At 38.0% G+C, this 17,471-nt stretch overlaps 1 protein-coding gene across 1 annotated transcript in view; it reads left to right on the top strand.

The window, feature by feature from the left end:
• Positions 1–17,471, top strand: part of ARHGAP18 (Rho GTPase activating protein 18) — a 965,702-nt gene that overhangs the window by 443,890 nt on the left and 504,341 nt on the right. The window contains exon 5 of the mRNA XM_044064446.1: positions 10,953–11,128. Within this exon, the coding sequence (XP_043920381.1) occupies positions 10,953–11,128 (176 nt within the window). The remainder of the gene's footprint in view (positions 1–10,952; positions 11,129–17,471) is intronic.

Raw genomic sequence — 17,471 nt, 5'->3', positions numbered from 1 at the left:
AAACAATTTCCACATGGATGGCACACTGCATCCATTTCTGCTACAAGCAACATGGAAAGCCTCCCCCAAGGGGGTCAGGATTCACTCCATTAGAGCAGCCTCCACCTCTGCAGCTTTCCTCAGAGGAGTCCCCACAAGGGACATCCTGGAGGCTGCCACCTGGACATCTGTTCACAGTTTTACCAAACATTACCACCTGCCTCTCTTCTCCAAATCCAGGGTGGGGGTTGCCTTTGCTGTCTTGCAAGGCATCCTAGCCAGCCCCTCATTTCCTTGACTGCCTCATCCCATTTCCTCAGCTTTGGGAATCAACCCAAATGTCATGACTGCAACAGTGAAACACAAAGAGCATAGTACAGTTGTGTACACTTACCATAAATGTAGATGTTTGAGTGTATTCACAGTTGCAGTCCTGGTTTCCCTCCCTCCTTCCCCCTTTTTCTTCTCTATAGTTATAAGGGACATATTGGTATTTACTTTCTACTGGTGGGGTTCTTCCACCAGAACATTGCTCCTACTTGAGGGCTCCTGACAGGTTAGGGCAAGAAAAACTGATGAAATGGTGTCGGCTGCTGTACTTTATACTACTGATGAACCGACATCAGTCCTGAAGTGACAGCAACTGATGCAGAAATACTAAACCTCTGGTATTCGGCCCAGCTGAGGGCTAACCTGGCAGGGATAACCCAGATGTGATGACTGCAACAGTGAATACACTCTAAGATCTACATTTATGGTAAGTGTACACAACTGTACTTTCTTTCTTCACTGCAATCTCCTGGTGTGGGTTCTTCGAGTTGCTCATCTTGAGATCTCTTCTTGACAGGAATAATTAAAAAAATTCTCTTGACTATGTATTAATTTTTGGAAAATAATCAAGTCTATGTTAATTTAACTTTTAGTATACTTTTAGTTAGATTTTTCTAAAAGTTTAAGTATATTTACTGTCAGGATATTAAAATCTAAGCAGAGCTATGGATTTCTGCTGCTGTCAGTCTGGCATCTTGGCCACATACACCCTGTCCTTCTCCTGAAGGGGGATGTTTCTGTATGCCTTTTCCCCCTCCTCTGTTACCATGAGTTCTGCACAAGATCAGGCAAGTCTCATCTAAAATCTTGCTGGTGACTCTCTTTTGGCCCAGACAGCATTGTTCCTTCTTTTGCACTTGGCCAGAGGCAGTCACTACAAGTTCCCTCACTGGGTGGAGTTTCTGTACAAGACAAGGAGTGTCTTATCCATCCTGACTTATCCACTCAACAGATGACACTGTGGTTGATGGGGTTTTGATCCCTTTTAGGTATCTCTTTTCCTAGGCTGTGCTTTGGGTTCTGCAGGAGGCCAATAAACCCACTACCAGGAAATCATGTATGTCCAATTGGAAAAGATTTTCTGTTTGGTGCCTCTCTCAGCGTCAGGATCCCCTCTCTATGGAAGTTCCTTTGGTTCACTCTTATTTGTGTGATCTGCTCCATGCTGGGGTAGCATTTCTTCACTGAAAGCTCACCTGTCAGTAATTTCTGCTTGTCTGCCCTTGAATCCTCCTCCAGCCTCTAACTTTGAGGTCAAGCAATTCCTTAAAGGTTTCTTAAGAAGTCTATTCCTCTTTCTTGGGACCTCAGTTTTGTACTTGTACTCTGTTTTCATGTAGCATTGCAATTGGAAGACTGTTCTGCTTTTGGCTTTTACTTTAGCCACGAAGATGTCTGAATGTCAGGCTGTTAGGGTGATTCCCCCATTTTAATTTTTCTTAGATATGGGGTATCTCTTCTTATTAAGCCTTCTTTTATGCCCAAGGTGGTCAATGAATTGTCCCTTAATCACTCTGTTCATCTTCCTTCCTTTTTTCCTTTTCCATTGCCTGTCAGTTCTTCACACCCTGGATTTACATAGACAGCTCAGGTAACATTTAGATAAAACTAAGGTTTTTTTTTTTTTTTTTTTTTGCATGTCTGAGTTGGTTTTTGTTTCTTTTCATCCCAGAACTTTGGATTTGGCTGTTTCTAACCAAATCATCTCCTCTGGGATTTCTAAGGCCATTTTCTTGTGGTATTCCTCTCATGGCAAATGTCTTTTCTCATCTGTAAAGGCACATTCTACTAGGGCAGTTGCCTATTCTGGTGCCTTTTTCAAGAGTCTGGGTACCAACTCTGTTCTTGATGCTGCTACTTGGTCCTGTGTTCATACTTTTACTAAACATTACAAGTTAGACGTTTCTAGGGCCAGAGCAGGCTTTGCCAGGGCTATCCTTGTGGAGAGTTCTTCCCAGCCTTCCTCCTCACAGGCAACCTCTAGATCCCTTGTATACGCCCTTTATTGAAGAATACTGCAACAGTGATATGGAAGGACATAGTACAGTTGTGTAAAATCTTAGCATAACAGTAGATTTCTTTCTCTTCACTCTTTCTGTATTCAGTCTCTCCCTCCTTTCCCCTGTCCTGAATTTTGTCCTGTGTTTTGGTTACCCTCATAGCTGAGGGGGCATTCACCTTTCTTCCTTCTTTTTCCTTTGTGTTCCTGAGGGTATTCTGATCCTCCTGGGTTTTTTCAGTTCTGAGTATCTGCATGTCAACTGTATGCCCTACATCATGCACAGGGGGGCATACATGTAACATATGGCACTTAGAAACGTTGAAAGTGTTGCTATACTGGCCAGACGTTGGGCTATCCATGACAGGAAATCATTTAGGTGAAGAATACTGCAAGAGTGAAGAGAAGGGCATCTGCTATAAGATTTTACACAACTGAACTTTTTCAGCACACTTCCAGTTCACCACAATGCCCTTTGGGCTGCCTAATTCTCCAAGGGAATTTACAAAATTCTTAGCCACAGCCTTTGTCTATTTTATTTACAGGAAATCCATATTTGTCAGTACTTGTATGATTGCCTGATCCAAGCATCATCTCAGAATAAGTGGAAAATACCCTGAACTATACTGTTTGTTCTTTCAGTAGATTGAAGATCTTCCTCCGACTGCAAATGTCCAGTCTCACCTTGTCATAAATCACATGCTTCTCACAAATGGCCGCAAAGTATCTTTCTCAAAGGAAAAATAGCCAAACTCAGTGCTCACAATAGCAGTAATTACACAATTCTACTTCCAGACTATAACCCCTTCCTCTATGACCACAAGATCCATTCTAAGTGTATTAGACCACATGTTCTCATTGATCCTTACGGTCCCTTTTGAGAGACTGTACTGCAGATCCTCCAGTGGTACCTGCAAAACCTGTGATGCCATCACCAGCATCTCTTCAAGAGGATAGGCCTCCTTGTTCCCACAATTCACAAGGAATTCATGTTGATGAATGTCTTAGTTAATAGTAAATTGAGGGATGCCCTTCATTGAACTGAAAGAAGACCAGACTTTGATGACAGCATTGTCATCTGGGCCTGGAGAGAACGTACAGCACCTCTAATAGTCCAGGACACCTAGAAAAATAAAGATAAAAGCATCAAAAGGATGTTAGCTGTAATTTACATGTTCAAAATTTTCAGGTCATTATCAGGACTGGGCATCCTCAGCCTGATTAGAGACAGCAGCAGAGTTGTATTGTACATCAAAAACATGATTACACCCTTTCCTGAAAGTTGTGCAGGCCAGCCATGATGGACTGGGGCTAGATATCAAATGAGGTTAGCAGGTCTATCATTAATACTTATGAGGGAAAACTGGAGTCGTATTCAGGCTGACAAGACCTTAGAGCACCACAAAGACAGACCTGTTTGCCTCACAGGATGCATTGTGAGATCCTTCAGTACTCCGCAAGGATTTTCTGCAGGACAGCTATAGCAATGAATGCATTCTCCATGTCCTAGAGCAGAGGCCTCCTCTCTGGCATCTTTCCATACCATATGCCTAAAAGGAGTGAGTGTAACTACGACTTCAGCCACTTCAAGATTTCTATCATGCTATATGTGATGACAGACAGTGGAGTTACTAATAAATAAATACAAATATACCCTCACAGTTTCAGTAGGTCTGGTTACCTGATAGGCATTGTACCTTGGAATTCAGGGAGTACTATCACTAGCAGGGAACCAGATTTATGTAATAACACAAATGCTAATGTCTTCACAATTAAGAATGGTTTTAAGTTCTGAGATTGTCTGTTTTCACTTCTGGCATTCAGCAATGTTATCTTGATGTTATCCAGTTTGGAGTTTGCTATGTTAGGATGTCTATCAGATGAACTTTGCATAAAACAGGCACTATGGGGGTAGCGAAAACAAAGGCATGAATGATGCAGGCCATCTCTTGCAAATCAGTTGGTAATGTTGACCATTTCATCTTATGCAAACACACACTTGATCCTCTTAGAGTGACACAAAGTATTGAAGCCAATTGAATTTAGGGATAATTTTGGTGAGTGTAGAATGTTGCTCAATGCCAGGGCTTTATTCTCCAAGACATGAGAAGAGAGCTCAACCATGCTTGCATCTCTCTTAGGGAGGAGTGCCCAAGATCATTCACCCTCATGTAGACAATTACAAGACTGTAACTATATCTCAGGTGGTGCAAGGACCTAAGGGCCCTAGTGACATCCATAATCTTTGCACTAGACAGGCAGCTGTCACTCTATCCTTAGCCAACCTGCTAAGTGTTGTGTCTGTATGTTTTACAATGTAGTCACCAATGTCAACTCATTTCTCAGATGGGCTGCAGGCTTATAAGTCCTAAAGGGTACAGATTAGTAACAATAACAGAAAGCTGTGTGTGTGTGTGTGTGTGTGTGTGTGTGTGTGTGTGTGTGTGTGTGTGTGTGTGTGTGTGTGTGTGTGTGTGTGTGTGTGTGTGTGTGTGTGTGTGTGTGCGCGTGTGTGTGTGCGCGTGTGTGTGTGTGTGTGTGTGTGTGTGTGTGTGTGTGTTCATGTAGATGTGGGTATGATATTAGTATTTATGCTAAATGGCTGAGGTAATCTAGTAGAGGCATAGAAGGCCTAGACATTTACTACCTCAGCATATGTAGGAATATTATTACTAATGATTGTATACCTTATTTTGGATATGATGTTAACTAACGATAAAAATAGGGGTAGCTTTACCAATAGTATCTATGGGAAGCCCACATATTTGTACACACTCTTGCACTTTAATAGTGCACACCCCTTTAGTCATAAGCAGGTGGTTGTTAAGTGTCAACTTGTGCAGGCAGTGCATATGTCTGCTAGAGATGAACATTATGAGAACAAATGCCAGTTACTTTAATGGATGTTCCTAAAAAGTAGCTATCCTTCTGGGCTCATAGAGGAACTAACTCTTGAAGTTAATTTAAAAAGAGAAACAGCATATCTCTCTCACTGCATTTAAGACAACTTAATGTTACCTCTGATACCGAAGGGAAAAGTTTAATCATAAATCAGAATACATTACAACCTTATACTTTCCAGACATTAACAACTCCTTATAGTGCTGATAGCCACATTATAAAAGGCATTCTGTATAAAAACTGGAGCCTTCTTAGCGAAGACATCAGTGTTAGGGACAAGATAGGTGACAAACCTTTGATTGTTTATAAGAGTGGCAGAAATTTAAAATCTATATTTGAAAACCACAATTTTAGACTTAGGGGTCCGAGTGGAGTCAATGTAAATTTCCCTTGGAGGGTGAGCGGTTTATATTATTAGGGGAAACCTTCAATGTCAGAGGGAAAATTAATTGTGACAGTTCTGTTCTAATTTAAATAACCTTATGTCGGCTCTATATCATATTGTCGAAGTATTACAAGTCTGAAGCACTAAAGGTCGAACTTTAATGGTCGAACCTGTAATACTTCAAATGTCAAAAAAAAAACAAACATTTAAAAACCAAAAAAAAAAAGCTCTATGCACCCCCCATACCCCCCCGCTACTTAAATATACCAACTCTGAGATTGCACTACAGTGCAGTAAAGGGAAATCTTCCCTTCCCACACTCTGTGGCGATCTTCGTTATATGATTTGAGGTTTTAAAACTTCTAACTTTGAAGTTCGACCTTCAGTGCTTCTATGTTTTAAAACTTTGACAATATGATATAGACCCCTTATGTCAGGCCTCTGAATATTTTTATATAGGTAAAATGGAGCATAAACTCAGTGAATGGGTTTATGAACATTACGAAAGAAAAAAAAACACTAATGCCCTATATAGGCATATAAGGGGGCATATTGGTCACACTTTTAAATTCACAGTATTGGAGAAAGGGATCCCGAATCCTTGTGGGGGGACTTTGGCCACTTATTTTAGAAAGATGTGAATTGTTCTGGCAAATTTATCTTAATTCCTATAAATGGCCAGGTCTAAATGACCATGTTTCTATTTCTCGGTTGCTTAAATTGAAGGCATCGAAGAGATGAAATGTTTTATTATTCAGGATGGATTGAATTACTGGTTTATTAAGTGAAATTTTTAAGTATAGGATTTGCCATGTAGTTTTAAATTTATGTTTTTTGTTTATCTTTTGTGTTCAGATGAGGTGTGTCACTTTAAGGATGCCTTTTTTGTATCTCATGATGAATTTAGTATCACGTGATTTTTTTACAATATATAAGTGGTGAATTTTTAAAATGTGTTTGTCTGATGAAGTTCTGTTGATACAGAATGAAAGCACTTAACTGTATCTGTTACATTAAATTTTTCGCATTTTTATCAGTGGTCCATGGTCATTTGGACATGTCTGTTTTACTTAGTTTGTTATTTTTGGTTAGTGCGAGATTTTTGGCAGTGTGCTTGATAGCCCTTTAAAAGAAACTACACAGTTTCTGTTTCTGACTATGTATATGTGTATGCATTAGTGTCATGCTAGGATATCTGCTGCACTAACAGGTTCTTAGCACAAAGTAGAAGAAGGGCAGTTTCGTAATTATCCATAATGGAACAGCACATTGTAAAGAACAACAGGAAATAAAGGTGCTAAAAGAAATCGTAAAGGAGAAGCACAGAAAGCAGTAAGACGATGTCCCTAATCAGTACGATTTATGTTAGGTACATTAATAATGGCAGCAGTGTAGTTCGTTATCTTCCTAAATTATAGTGGAATGTCTTTGTCTAAACTTGCTCGTATCACTTGTGGATGCATTTAATTGGCTTTCTCTGTGTGTTTTATGAATGTGAAATGCAGTATTGTTTACAAAATTACATGATATCTGCTATGTTAAACATTATTACATTAATAGTTTTCCCTGAAAAGAGGACTATAGCATGCCTTTTTAAGGAAAAAAATATTGCAGCTTGTAAACATGAGAGTTTTAACTGTTGTTTTTAATGCAGAATTTGTTTAGTTTTGAGCATATATTTCTTGTATACAAGATTTCACAACAGGTTGTGTGACTATTTTAGCCAAACTGTGATGTCTGAGTAGTTTTATATGGATTCATAGTTTGCTTGTGTGCCTCTTCTTTTTTATTCTGAGACATGGCTATATTTTCAAATTGTTTCTGACCCCACCTTATATGTTTTGGCTTTATTTCTTAATGAAATATTAACCTGATAAAACTGAATAAAGAATTTTCCCAAATAAACATGTATAATCCTTCTCCTCACCCAGGGTTTATGCTGCCCCCTTGTTAGTCTATAATTACAGGAAGGGTGCCTTCATTTCAGATGTCAGTGCAGTGCAGTATTTTATGTTATTCTTTTATACCGTGATTGTATTTGATAATTCCAAAAGAGTAAAAAACAACAGCACAACCAGCCAAAAAGAATAAAACCAGAATAAAAACTAGGTGACAACAAACACGGCGAAGTAAAATAAACCAAAAAGCTTTTGTTATAACTTAGTAAGCACTTTTCTAAATGCAACAGATAGGAACCCACTGTTTTATATGTTTTCTTTACATAGAGAGCTAAATTAAGCAAGTACACACAAGATATTAAATGTACACTCAGTCACTCTATCATGTAATCCTGGCAATCAATTGATCTGATTTTTTTTTTTTTGCTTCTGAGTCTCGTAGAACTATATTTAATGGTTTTGGACTTGGATATTTTACTATGACTAACCACAGATATACTGTTAGAACTAGGTGACTAGCAAATAAGTATTTTTTTATGTACACGTAAACCATACTAGAAATTACAGTTTGTTTTATTTATTTTGGCAGATCATGTATGTCTAATTTGCTGGCAGAGTTTCTATAGCTGATTGGACAGCTTGTTATGATGTCATAATTGGAATTAGTTTCTGATTTGTGGTATGGATTTTAAATAGTATTAACTTGTGCGGTGGTGGTGCTGCGGTAGCATCGCCTCACAGTAAGACGTTGTCCTGTTCGATTCTCAGCTAGAGCGTTTTCTGTGTGGAGACATGCGTGAACGGGCATACCTTCGTTGAAGGTTGTGCGTCAGGGCTGGCAACTCTGCACGTAAAAATCTACTGCCAATCATTAGCAGACCGGAGTTCCACTATGGCAACCCCTATCCGGGAAAAGCCGAAAGACCCAACAACAACAACATTAACTTGTGTATTTTTAAAGTCTGATGAAGCGTTGAAGACAACGCGGAAGTGCTTACTAAGTTTTAGTAAAAGCTTTTTGTTTATTTTACTTAGCCATGTTTGTTGTCACCCAGTTTTTATTCTGGTTCTGTATTTGATACTTACTCAATTCTTTGGATATTTCAGAAAAAAAAAAACATTGCTTTGCATCATGTGATTCATTCCAGTGTACTGCAAATTCTAGCAGATATTCTGGAGAACTTAATGATGTAAGATTATAGTTTGGCATGGTCCATGTACGTAACTATGCACATACTATGAATATACCAGAAATAAGTGGGGTTGTCTTTTATATTTGTAGGCAGAGATGCAGCTGAAGATGATGCATAGACTAAGATTCAGAAAAATCGGTAAGTTCAGGGAACTAAAGTGCTTCGCTTCGCTTTATCTACTGTGATTTTTATTGCAACCCTGTTTGCCACATTTACCTGTTTTCATAGTAGTTCAGGAGATCATGAATACTGTACTTCTTCATCAGAAAAGACAATAGAAAGGAATCTGACATTTACAGTCTGTTCGATCTAGCTTCTGTCAGTACTTTGAATATATTACTAATTTTGTCAGCCTCCCAAGACATAAAATGGCTTCAGCTATTCAGAATCTTGAAGAGTGGATTTCATAGCTAAGGTGTCCAGTTAAGAGCTATCTGATTATATTATTTGAAGGACAGGGAGACAGAGATGTAAATGACCATGGTATATAATTGCATTTACAACAGATTGTTGGAAAAAATGCATGGGTCTGAAGATCAACCGTATAGCCTTTCTAGCAGAATGAGTTACATGACAATCTGAATTTCTTTTCACCCAATTAGAGAAAAGTACATTATCTATTTAGAAATGGTAACTTGGTCAATAATCTAGGTAGATAAATTCTTACAAATAGATTTTTCATGTTCCCTAAGTTTATAGCTAATTTGAATAGCAGTTATCCAATGGTTAATGAAGCGTGTTTAAAGACAGGGACCTTTTGAAAGTCTGAGGCCCATAACTGCTTGAAACGTTCTTAAGTCAAAGATGGTCGAGGTACAGTTGCACCAACCATGACCAACTGCAGTGGTGTACAGTTGAATGATCACAAACTTGATGAAGTTACAGGACACTGAGGAAATTAGCTAATTTATGAAAGTGAATAAAGGAATACTTTTATGAGAATGATTTCTGAACAAAGACAGCAAATTTACTTTAAATTTGTAAGCTTTTTTATGTTGCTTGTCAACAAAAGTGTATGGGAAATAAATGACTGCACAATCGTCGATAGATTTTTTTTTTTGGAGGTTTGGCAACTCTGATGGAATAAATGCTATTTAGAAAAGCCCATGACAGACAAAATATAAAATAAAAAAAAAACTTGCAGAATTGTTTACTTGAAGTTCTATGAGTTAGTGTGGTGGGGTTTGTTTTGGACTCCAAGGTGGCTGAAAACAATTACAGCAGCTAAGTTACTTTCCATGAAGTCAATGCTCTTACTAGTAGTTTGCCTAGAAATGTTTATGCATATATGCATGATGAGAGGTCAGCATTAAAGATGTTGGTCAAGTGCAGTGAGAAGAGAATTTTTTATCACTGTTGAGCAGCCAGTTTTACCAGAAATGTCATTTATGCAGTGAAGGATCACTAAGTTAATTGTAGAGAAGTTACCCTTCACCCCCCCCCTCATTTCTTCCTTGATAATACTGTAACCACCCATGTTTAGGATAGCTTGTGTTCTTCTTATTCTTGGAATCACATAACCTAGTACAAATATACAAAAAATAAAAACGCAGTAAAAAAAGTAAAATGGATGTGTGTTTTCATCTTATTAAGAATTAAATTTTATCAGAACATGAACAATGAGCAGCCTCTGATATTTAAACTTTAAGGACCCATCACATGACCAGGAAGTATGACAACATATCTTGCCTGAAAGCACTAAATAGTATAGCACAGGCCTTTGTTCTTCTGATTGAGATATGTAGCCTGTTAAAACTGATAATAAATAAACCAATAATGATTGATTATAGTACAGTTTTGATGGATCGTCATTATTCTTTCAAATTCTTCGACTTAATTTTCTTCTTAAAAATGGCATTTTAATAAATTGGCAACCTGACTGATATCTAATTATCTACTAATATGCGCCTTCCACAAGTTTTATCATCTTCATAGCCTTGCAAATAATGCTAGTTAGGCTAATAATGAAGAAGGTATATGACAGGCATCTGAGAAATAATGCCAACAAGTATGTTTTTTATAAAGTAGTAGTCATTTTGTGGGTTTTATACCAGACTTTATGCAAGATGTTTAAGATCTTCTATAATATGCCCAGCTGTTCTAGCTGCAAAAAATGCTCAATTGTTCTTTTTGGTGAGGCAGCTGTGATTACTATTCATTTTTTAATATTCATATCATCATTATTCTTAAAGGAATATCACCACATATAGTATGTTCTTGTCGGTATGGTATTAACATTCACACATTCTTGTATTGTTACTTTGCAGAGGTCAGTGCATATGAGCCTTCAAAGGAGAAAGAGAAAGTATCTGTGTTAGATGATGTGCCAGTGCCTGAAACTGATCTCAATTTAGCGGTATCATTTTCTGAGCAGGCTGCAGACCTAAAAGACAAGTATAAAGGCCAAATACCTAAAGGAACAGAGGAAAATACTATTTTGCCTGTAAGTACTGGGATTAACAAAATGTTTACTTTTCTGTACATGAGTCATAAAATTGTTTGGCTATTAACTCATGTTATTTTTTAATACTGCAATTACTATATTATAGAACAAAATATTAGTCTTAGTGGTATTTTTTCACTTGCACTGACATTTTATTTTCCTGAAGTCCCCCAATGCATACTGCTGAACAGATACATGTAATTTTTGGTCATTTTGCTCATTTTGCATCTGAGTTTTAAGACTTGTGTCTTACTATAAATGCAAAATAAAAATAATTTAAGCATATTGAATAAAGAAACTGTGCAGTATTACAAATATTAAATATAAGAAAGAAGTAGAAGTAGGTCTGTTTAATTAAGTAACCTGTTTTAGAAAAGGGACTGTCATGTTCCTTCCTATTAACATGTGTAGGCAGTCAGTGGATTCTGGCTCAGAGCTGACCACTGTATTTCTGTCTTTACAAACAATACAAAGGCTTCTTTGTTAATTCACCAGGTAAGGTACAAGGAGGTTGTATACTCCCTTCTTATCAGTAATAAGTTCAAACCTTTTGCCCAATCTAAACAACAAAAGTAACCCAGAAAGTGACTGCTGTCCTAGTTGTTATTAATTCCTCCCCTTGGATAGGTATAAAGTATTTATTGCCGTCATCCTTTGAATTGTCCAACCCTTGTCAGTGAGCCTACTCTAGACCTAATAAGAGGGTTTACCATTAAGACCTCGAATCACAGTGGTTCGAGTGCTCATATGAGCGACTCGAAACCACACAAATGTAAACATAGACAGTCCTTAATGTTTGAAAAACAGCAAATCGAAAAACAGATTAGCTGTTTCTCGAACATTAATATTGAACAAAAAAAAGCAAAGTGTAAAGCAGGGGGGAGGCCCCGTGCACCCCCACACCCCCCTACTTTATTATTCTAACTCCGAGATCGCACTACAGTGGGGAAAGGAACCATTTCCCGATCCCCACTAAAGTACAATCTGCCCCGGAATGTCAAATGTGCAATGAACGAATCTCACTGTGCATTCGCTCATTGCACATTCAAACCTTTTTTTGTTCGGCATTTGCAAATCTTGCAAACTGCCTTTCGCACAATTGCAGTTCGCCTGAGTGCAATACGTGCAATACATCTAAAGGTAAACCAATAAGAGAAACCATTATTCATATTAGAAACCAGAAGGTCATCATTCTTAGTGACTGTGAATATCTTTTAACACTGCATAGTCTGGTACAAATAACTAAAACTACAGCAAGGCTTAGTTTATCTACAGAGTTCTTTTAGACATCGTCATAACTACACATCTAACAACTTATAAAATTCTCACTTAAGACACAGGCACACGTACAGTCATAGAAAATAACAAACTATATTAACATTTACATTTGCATGTGTTGTACATTGCATATATGTTTTATTTGTAACAATTGTCAGTCATTGCAACATTACACAAATTCTCAGTTCTTGCCTTCCCTTAAACTCAGTCCTGTTCCTGAACATTATTCTGTGTGTATTGTTCCCAGACATTCCATTTATATGTAATTTACTCCTTCCCTTTTCTAAAAATCCTACCTCCAGTTCTGTTATTTCTTTTACAATTGCTGCCCTTTAGTATCTGGTCTCTGCAGCCCAAAACCTTCCATCTGTGCTACTGTCATCCAGGTCTACCCCAAATCAATGGAATCCATACTAAACAGTAAACTAAATTTTGTTGACTGGTCCCCATTTTATTTAACGTAAAAGACCATGATGCATTTCTCTCCTGATTGTATACTAGTCTCATACCAAATAAAATGTATTAATCACAATATATGATAAAAATGCAATATTACCATGGATTTCTTCTGACTTAAATATACTTCTGAAATAAAGGGTCCTAGGCCAGAAAAGCTATATGCTTGACCTAGCCAGTGCATCTAAACATACCACTTGCCAAAAACCTAAAACATTATGTAAAATAAATACAAATGTTGCTGAAGTTACCTAATGGTGGAGATTGCAAATATATTAAGTCTAGTGCAGTGAAAATCATTCTAGAACTCAATGAGGTACCTGTCTTACAGCTCACTATTTCCAAACTTTCCCCCAGAACAGATGGCAGCAATCTATCAACCTTAATACAAGATCCCATCACCACTTCCCCAAGTATCTCAACCCATTTATTTAATGACTCTTCTTCTCCTATAAGCAACATCCCTGTTCATAAATGTTTTCCAATCACATTGTTGTATTCCTAAACAAAAAATACACATAAAACTTTATAACCATATCTACAACAAATTTATAAAACTATAAGTTAAGCACCACATGCTTCTTCCAGAATTCCTAAAGGTAGACCAATTTCAAATGTGCAGCATTTTGTTTAAGCAGAGCTCTCTTGTACAGTCTTAAATATTTTTTCTTAAGGCTACACCCCAGAGTTGCCTCCCTCTTGTTACCAAATGACTCTCACCCAAGCACAAATATCTATCCTAGAGCAACATTTCTTGAAAACTTGTGTATAATTATATTCTGGACTTAATAACATATTATCCATGCCACATAAACAATATGGCTTCTACCCTGGTTTTAGTGTCATCAGTTTTATCTACTCCCTACTTGATCAAGTCCTCTTAAATATAGAATCAGGCTTAAAAACAAGTGTTAAAATGGCAGGGCAGAACTCACAAATAAAATGAAAACAAAAATTTTATTTTCTCTAGTGCCTCAGCTAATAAAAAGCCTTTACGAAGTATCGAAAACAGGTGTTGTATTTTCTTGATTTAAACTGTGCATTCAAAAACATTGATACAAAATCGTAATCCAAAAATGCACTGTACGTGGTTTCTTTACTCGTGTACTAAATTAGTTCAACGGTCGTCTTTCAAACAGATCATTTTGTAGTTAAGTCCAGCTCCAGTAACTCAAGGATGAGGTCATTTTCAAGTGGCATTTCACTTGGATCAGTACTTGGGCCTCTCCTATTCAACATTGTTTTTAATGACAAAGAATAATGCTCACTACACTCTGTTTGCCTGATAATAAACAAGACTTATAAATTGCAACAAAAAAAAACAGGCTTAAATAGTGGGAAGTATACTTGCTGTGTTCAATTCAAGTCAGTCACAAAAGGTAACCAAATGTTCCACAAAAAGAAATGAAGCTGTAACACAAACCGCTTTACTTTGCGAACTCTTATTCCAGTAAAAAAGAGTCAAAATCACCATAGAGTGTTCATTCGAACCTACTCATCCACTGGGCAATAGCTTGTAGAAAAAACACGCAGCCAGCATGTAAAAATAAATCCAAGCGTCCAGTAGAAACCACGTTTATTAAAATAATTAGAACACAGGGCTAGCGCTTTCAACGAATCTTCATCAGGCCACTGAGTTTGCCATAACTAAATCTCACAGATCCTTCAAGAGTCTAGAACATCTTTTATAGACTAACTTTGAAAAAATATGGAACTATCAATTAATAAACTCACTGTACACTCATTTAAAACTGCAGTCATCTCTGTGGCGCCAATCAAAGACTCAGGCCTTGAGATCCTATAACATTTAAAGACTGTGTGTGTAATAAACTACTTCATGTCTCAACACAAAGTTACTTGGGAGTATATGTTGATCAAATTATTTTCTTGTCAACAGCTCTTTTGTGTGATAATTTATCAGCTTAAACACTCATAGGTGAAACTAGGCCGACAATTGCCGATGAAGTTTTTATCCCTCACGTGGAGCATGTCTTACCAATTATCACTGTATCCCTCACATGGAGCATGTCTTACTAATTATCACTGTAAACTCCCCCACAACACTACACCTTTTCAAGTAGCTGAAAACAAAATAGTACATCTCACCCACACAGCTACTTCAAGAATGCCTGCCTACTAAATACTCTCATCTACGAACTGCTTAGTGACTCTTTTTCAGCTTCACTAGCAACTTAAGGCAAAACTGTAAGTCAAAGACTTTGTAGCACCGAAAGTATTATGCTAAACAGACCTCAGTTTGACTTATCCATAGCTTTTTCATGAATCACTGCAGCTAGGTAGAATACTATACCTCGGAACATTAAAAACACCTAAGTGTGCTAGACATGGTCCTAATTTTCGCAGTTGTGCAGCAGTTATCTGTGAATAGCAGGACAGTATTTGTATGCAAATATAATGAGTGCAAGTTATTTGAGATGAGTACAGTAGTGTGAAGAAATGCCTACTTTCACAAACTGCTTAAAATGGGAAAAATAATGGTTTAGTTAACTGGGAATTAATATGTTAAAATGTAAAGTCTCAACTGACTTGAGAGTTTCTTGGAAGTTATGGACGAGGTGCAGCTATATGTAATCCCACTAGAATGAGGGACAGGCAGGTAAGGCAAGCAGCTGTCAGTGCAACTATTCAGAATGAGCTTTTTTTATGTATTGCCTATAGGGGTGTCCTTATGTGGATACTCTGATTGCTTCTTTGAAAGGTGTGAAAGGGTAGCTAAGAAAGATGAAAAATGGGGAGATATAACAATAAGAGACACTCAGAAGGAACACATTAAAATGGTTATGCTTATGCATGTAAGAAAGGAAGGTTTCTCCGGTTTGATCCTCAGCTGGGGTGCCTTCTGTGCGGAGTGTACATGTCCTCCCTGTGGTCGCGTGGGTTTTCTCTGGTGCTCGGGTTTCCTCCCACATCCCAAAGACATGCTGTAGATGGATTGGACACTCTAAATTGGCCCTAGGCGTGAATGCATGTGTGTGTGCCTTCTGTGGAAGGTTGGGTGCCAGGCTGGCAACTCGACACCGTAAAAAAAAAAAAAAAACTACACTGCCAATCATGAGCGGACACGTGATCCGCTGTGGTGACCCCTAACCAGGCAAAGCTGAAAGAAGAAGAAGAAGATGTAAGAAAGCAAGGTTAGTACTTTTTTGGGAGGTAATAGACACCCCCTTATTTTTCAAAATGATTTATGTAAGAGGGAAGGAGGGAGGAGGTTAAAAGGAGTTGACAACAGGCTCACCTCAGTCCCCAGGACCTCAAAAGTTTCCACTACCTGATGGTTGTGCAGTGGAAGACACCGATATTGTTAGGGTGGAGGCCTATAATAGCTCAGTGGTTGGAGCCAACTGGGGCAGCGAGTGTTGTACCCACAAAAGAAGGTCCAAAATTGACCAAAGGCATCTCTCCTTAGCCTGGTCCATCTCATCTTAACCAGATCCTGAAGCTCATGTGATTTGTGGCTTAACAGGCCACACTTTGTTAGAGTGCCTACAGGACAGGATCTACTGCCCTGACCCTGTGAGGATGACCTTGGGCAGACAGAGCACAAACATTCCCTGACCTGGGAGGAATATGTTTGGACTGCTTCTTGGACCTCTGGACCTATGGAAGAATGAATATAAATGGAAGCAAAAAAAAATGTAAAGTAACAGATAATTAAACTAAGAAATAATGGAAGGGGGGCAATAAATTCACTCATAATTTAATGTTATATCATTATTGACAGTGTTTGCTTAACATGTAATAAGCAGGTGTAAGATATAAAGAAGTTATGTTCTTACCATAATGCTCCATCTGTGTTGTTGATCTTCATGTATTCTTGACTTTTGGGTAGTCATTTCCAATTCTCAGAACCGGTTCGGTCATTATACAGCTTGCACCAGCCAAAAGTCTTTCGAGCTAAGACTCTACCCACAATGCCCCTCTCTATATTACCTCAGATTGAGTTTGCAGCCGTATAGCCAGCCAGAAGAATTATAACTAAATTTGAAGAAGCCATGTAAGGTGAAACCTAACAAAGTATCCAGGACAAGTGTTCGATCCTCCAGGAATTCACAGGAGGGGGAAGGAGGGTGGGATGCCAAGAATAGATGAAGATTGACAACACAGATGGAATGTTGTGATAAGAACTTAACTTCTTTATCTGATGTTGTCAGTCTTCATCTGTTCTTGACTCTTGAAACAGAGTCCCCAGCTACTTTAGATCCTGGGTGACCCTTTGGAAGGATATTCCTGGGAATCATAGAACCAAAGGAAGCTCTTCTCCTGGAGACCAAATCCTGTTTGTAATTAGGAATAAAAGTATGTGGAGTAGCCCATGTTGCTGCTGTGCATATCTCATTCATGGAAGCCTTTGAATGGAAAACCACTGAAGTGGCCATTGATCTTGTGGAATGTGTTCTCACAGGCACAGGTAACTTGAGACTCTTTATTGTATATGTAAGTAATGCAGTCTCTTAGCCATTTTGACAAGGTAACTTTGGACTCTGATTTCCCTAAATATGGGCTGGAAAAGGATGTAAACAACTAGTCTGATTTTTCTGTGAACGTCTAACAAATGTAAGTAGTATTTGCCTTTGTTGGTAAAATTAGG

The sequence above is a fragment of the Protopterus annectens genome, chromosome 1.part0, assembly GCF_019279795.1.
Source record: "Protopterus annectens isolate FY-2018-M chromosome 1.part0, PAN1.0, whole genome shotgun sequence".
Lineage (NCBI taxonomy): Eukaryota > Metazoa > Chordata > Ceratodontiformes > Protopteridae > Protopterus > Protopterus annectens.
This window is presented reverse-complemented; position numbering and strand designations above follow the sequence as displayed.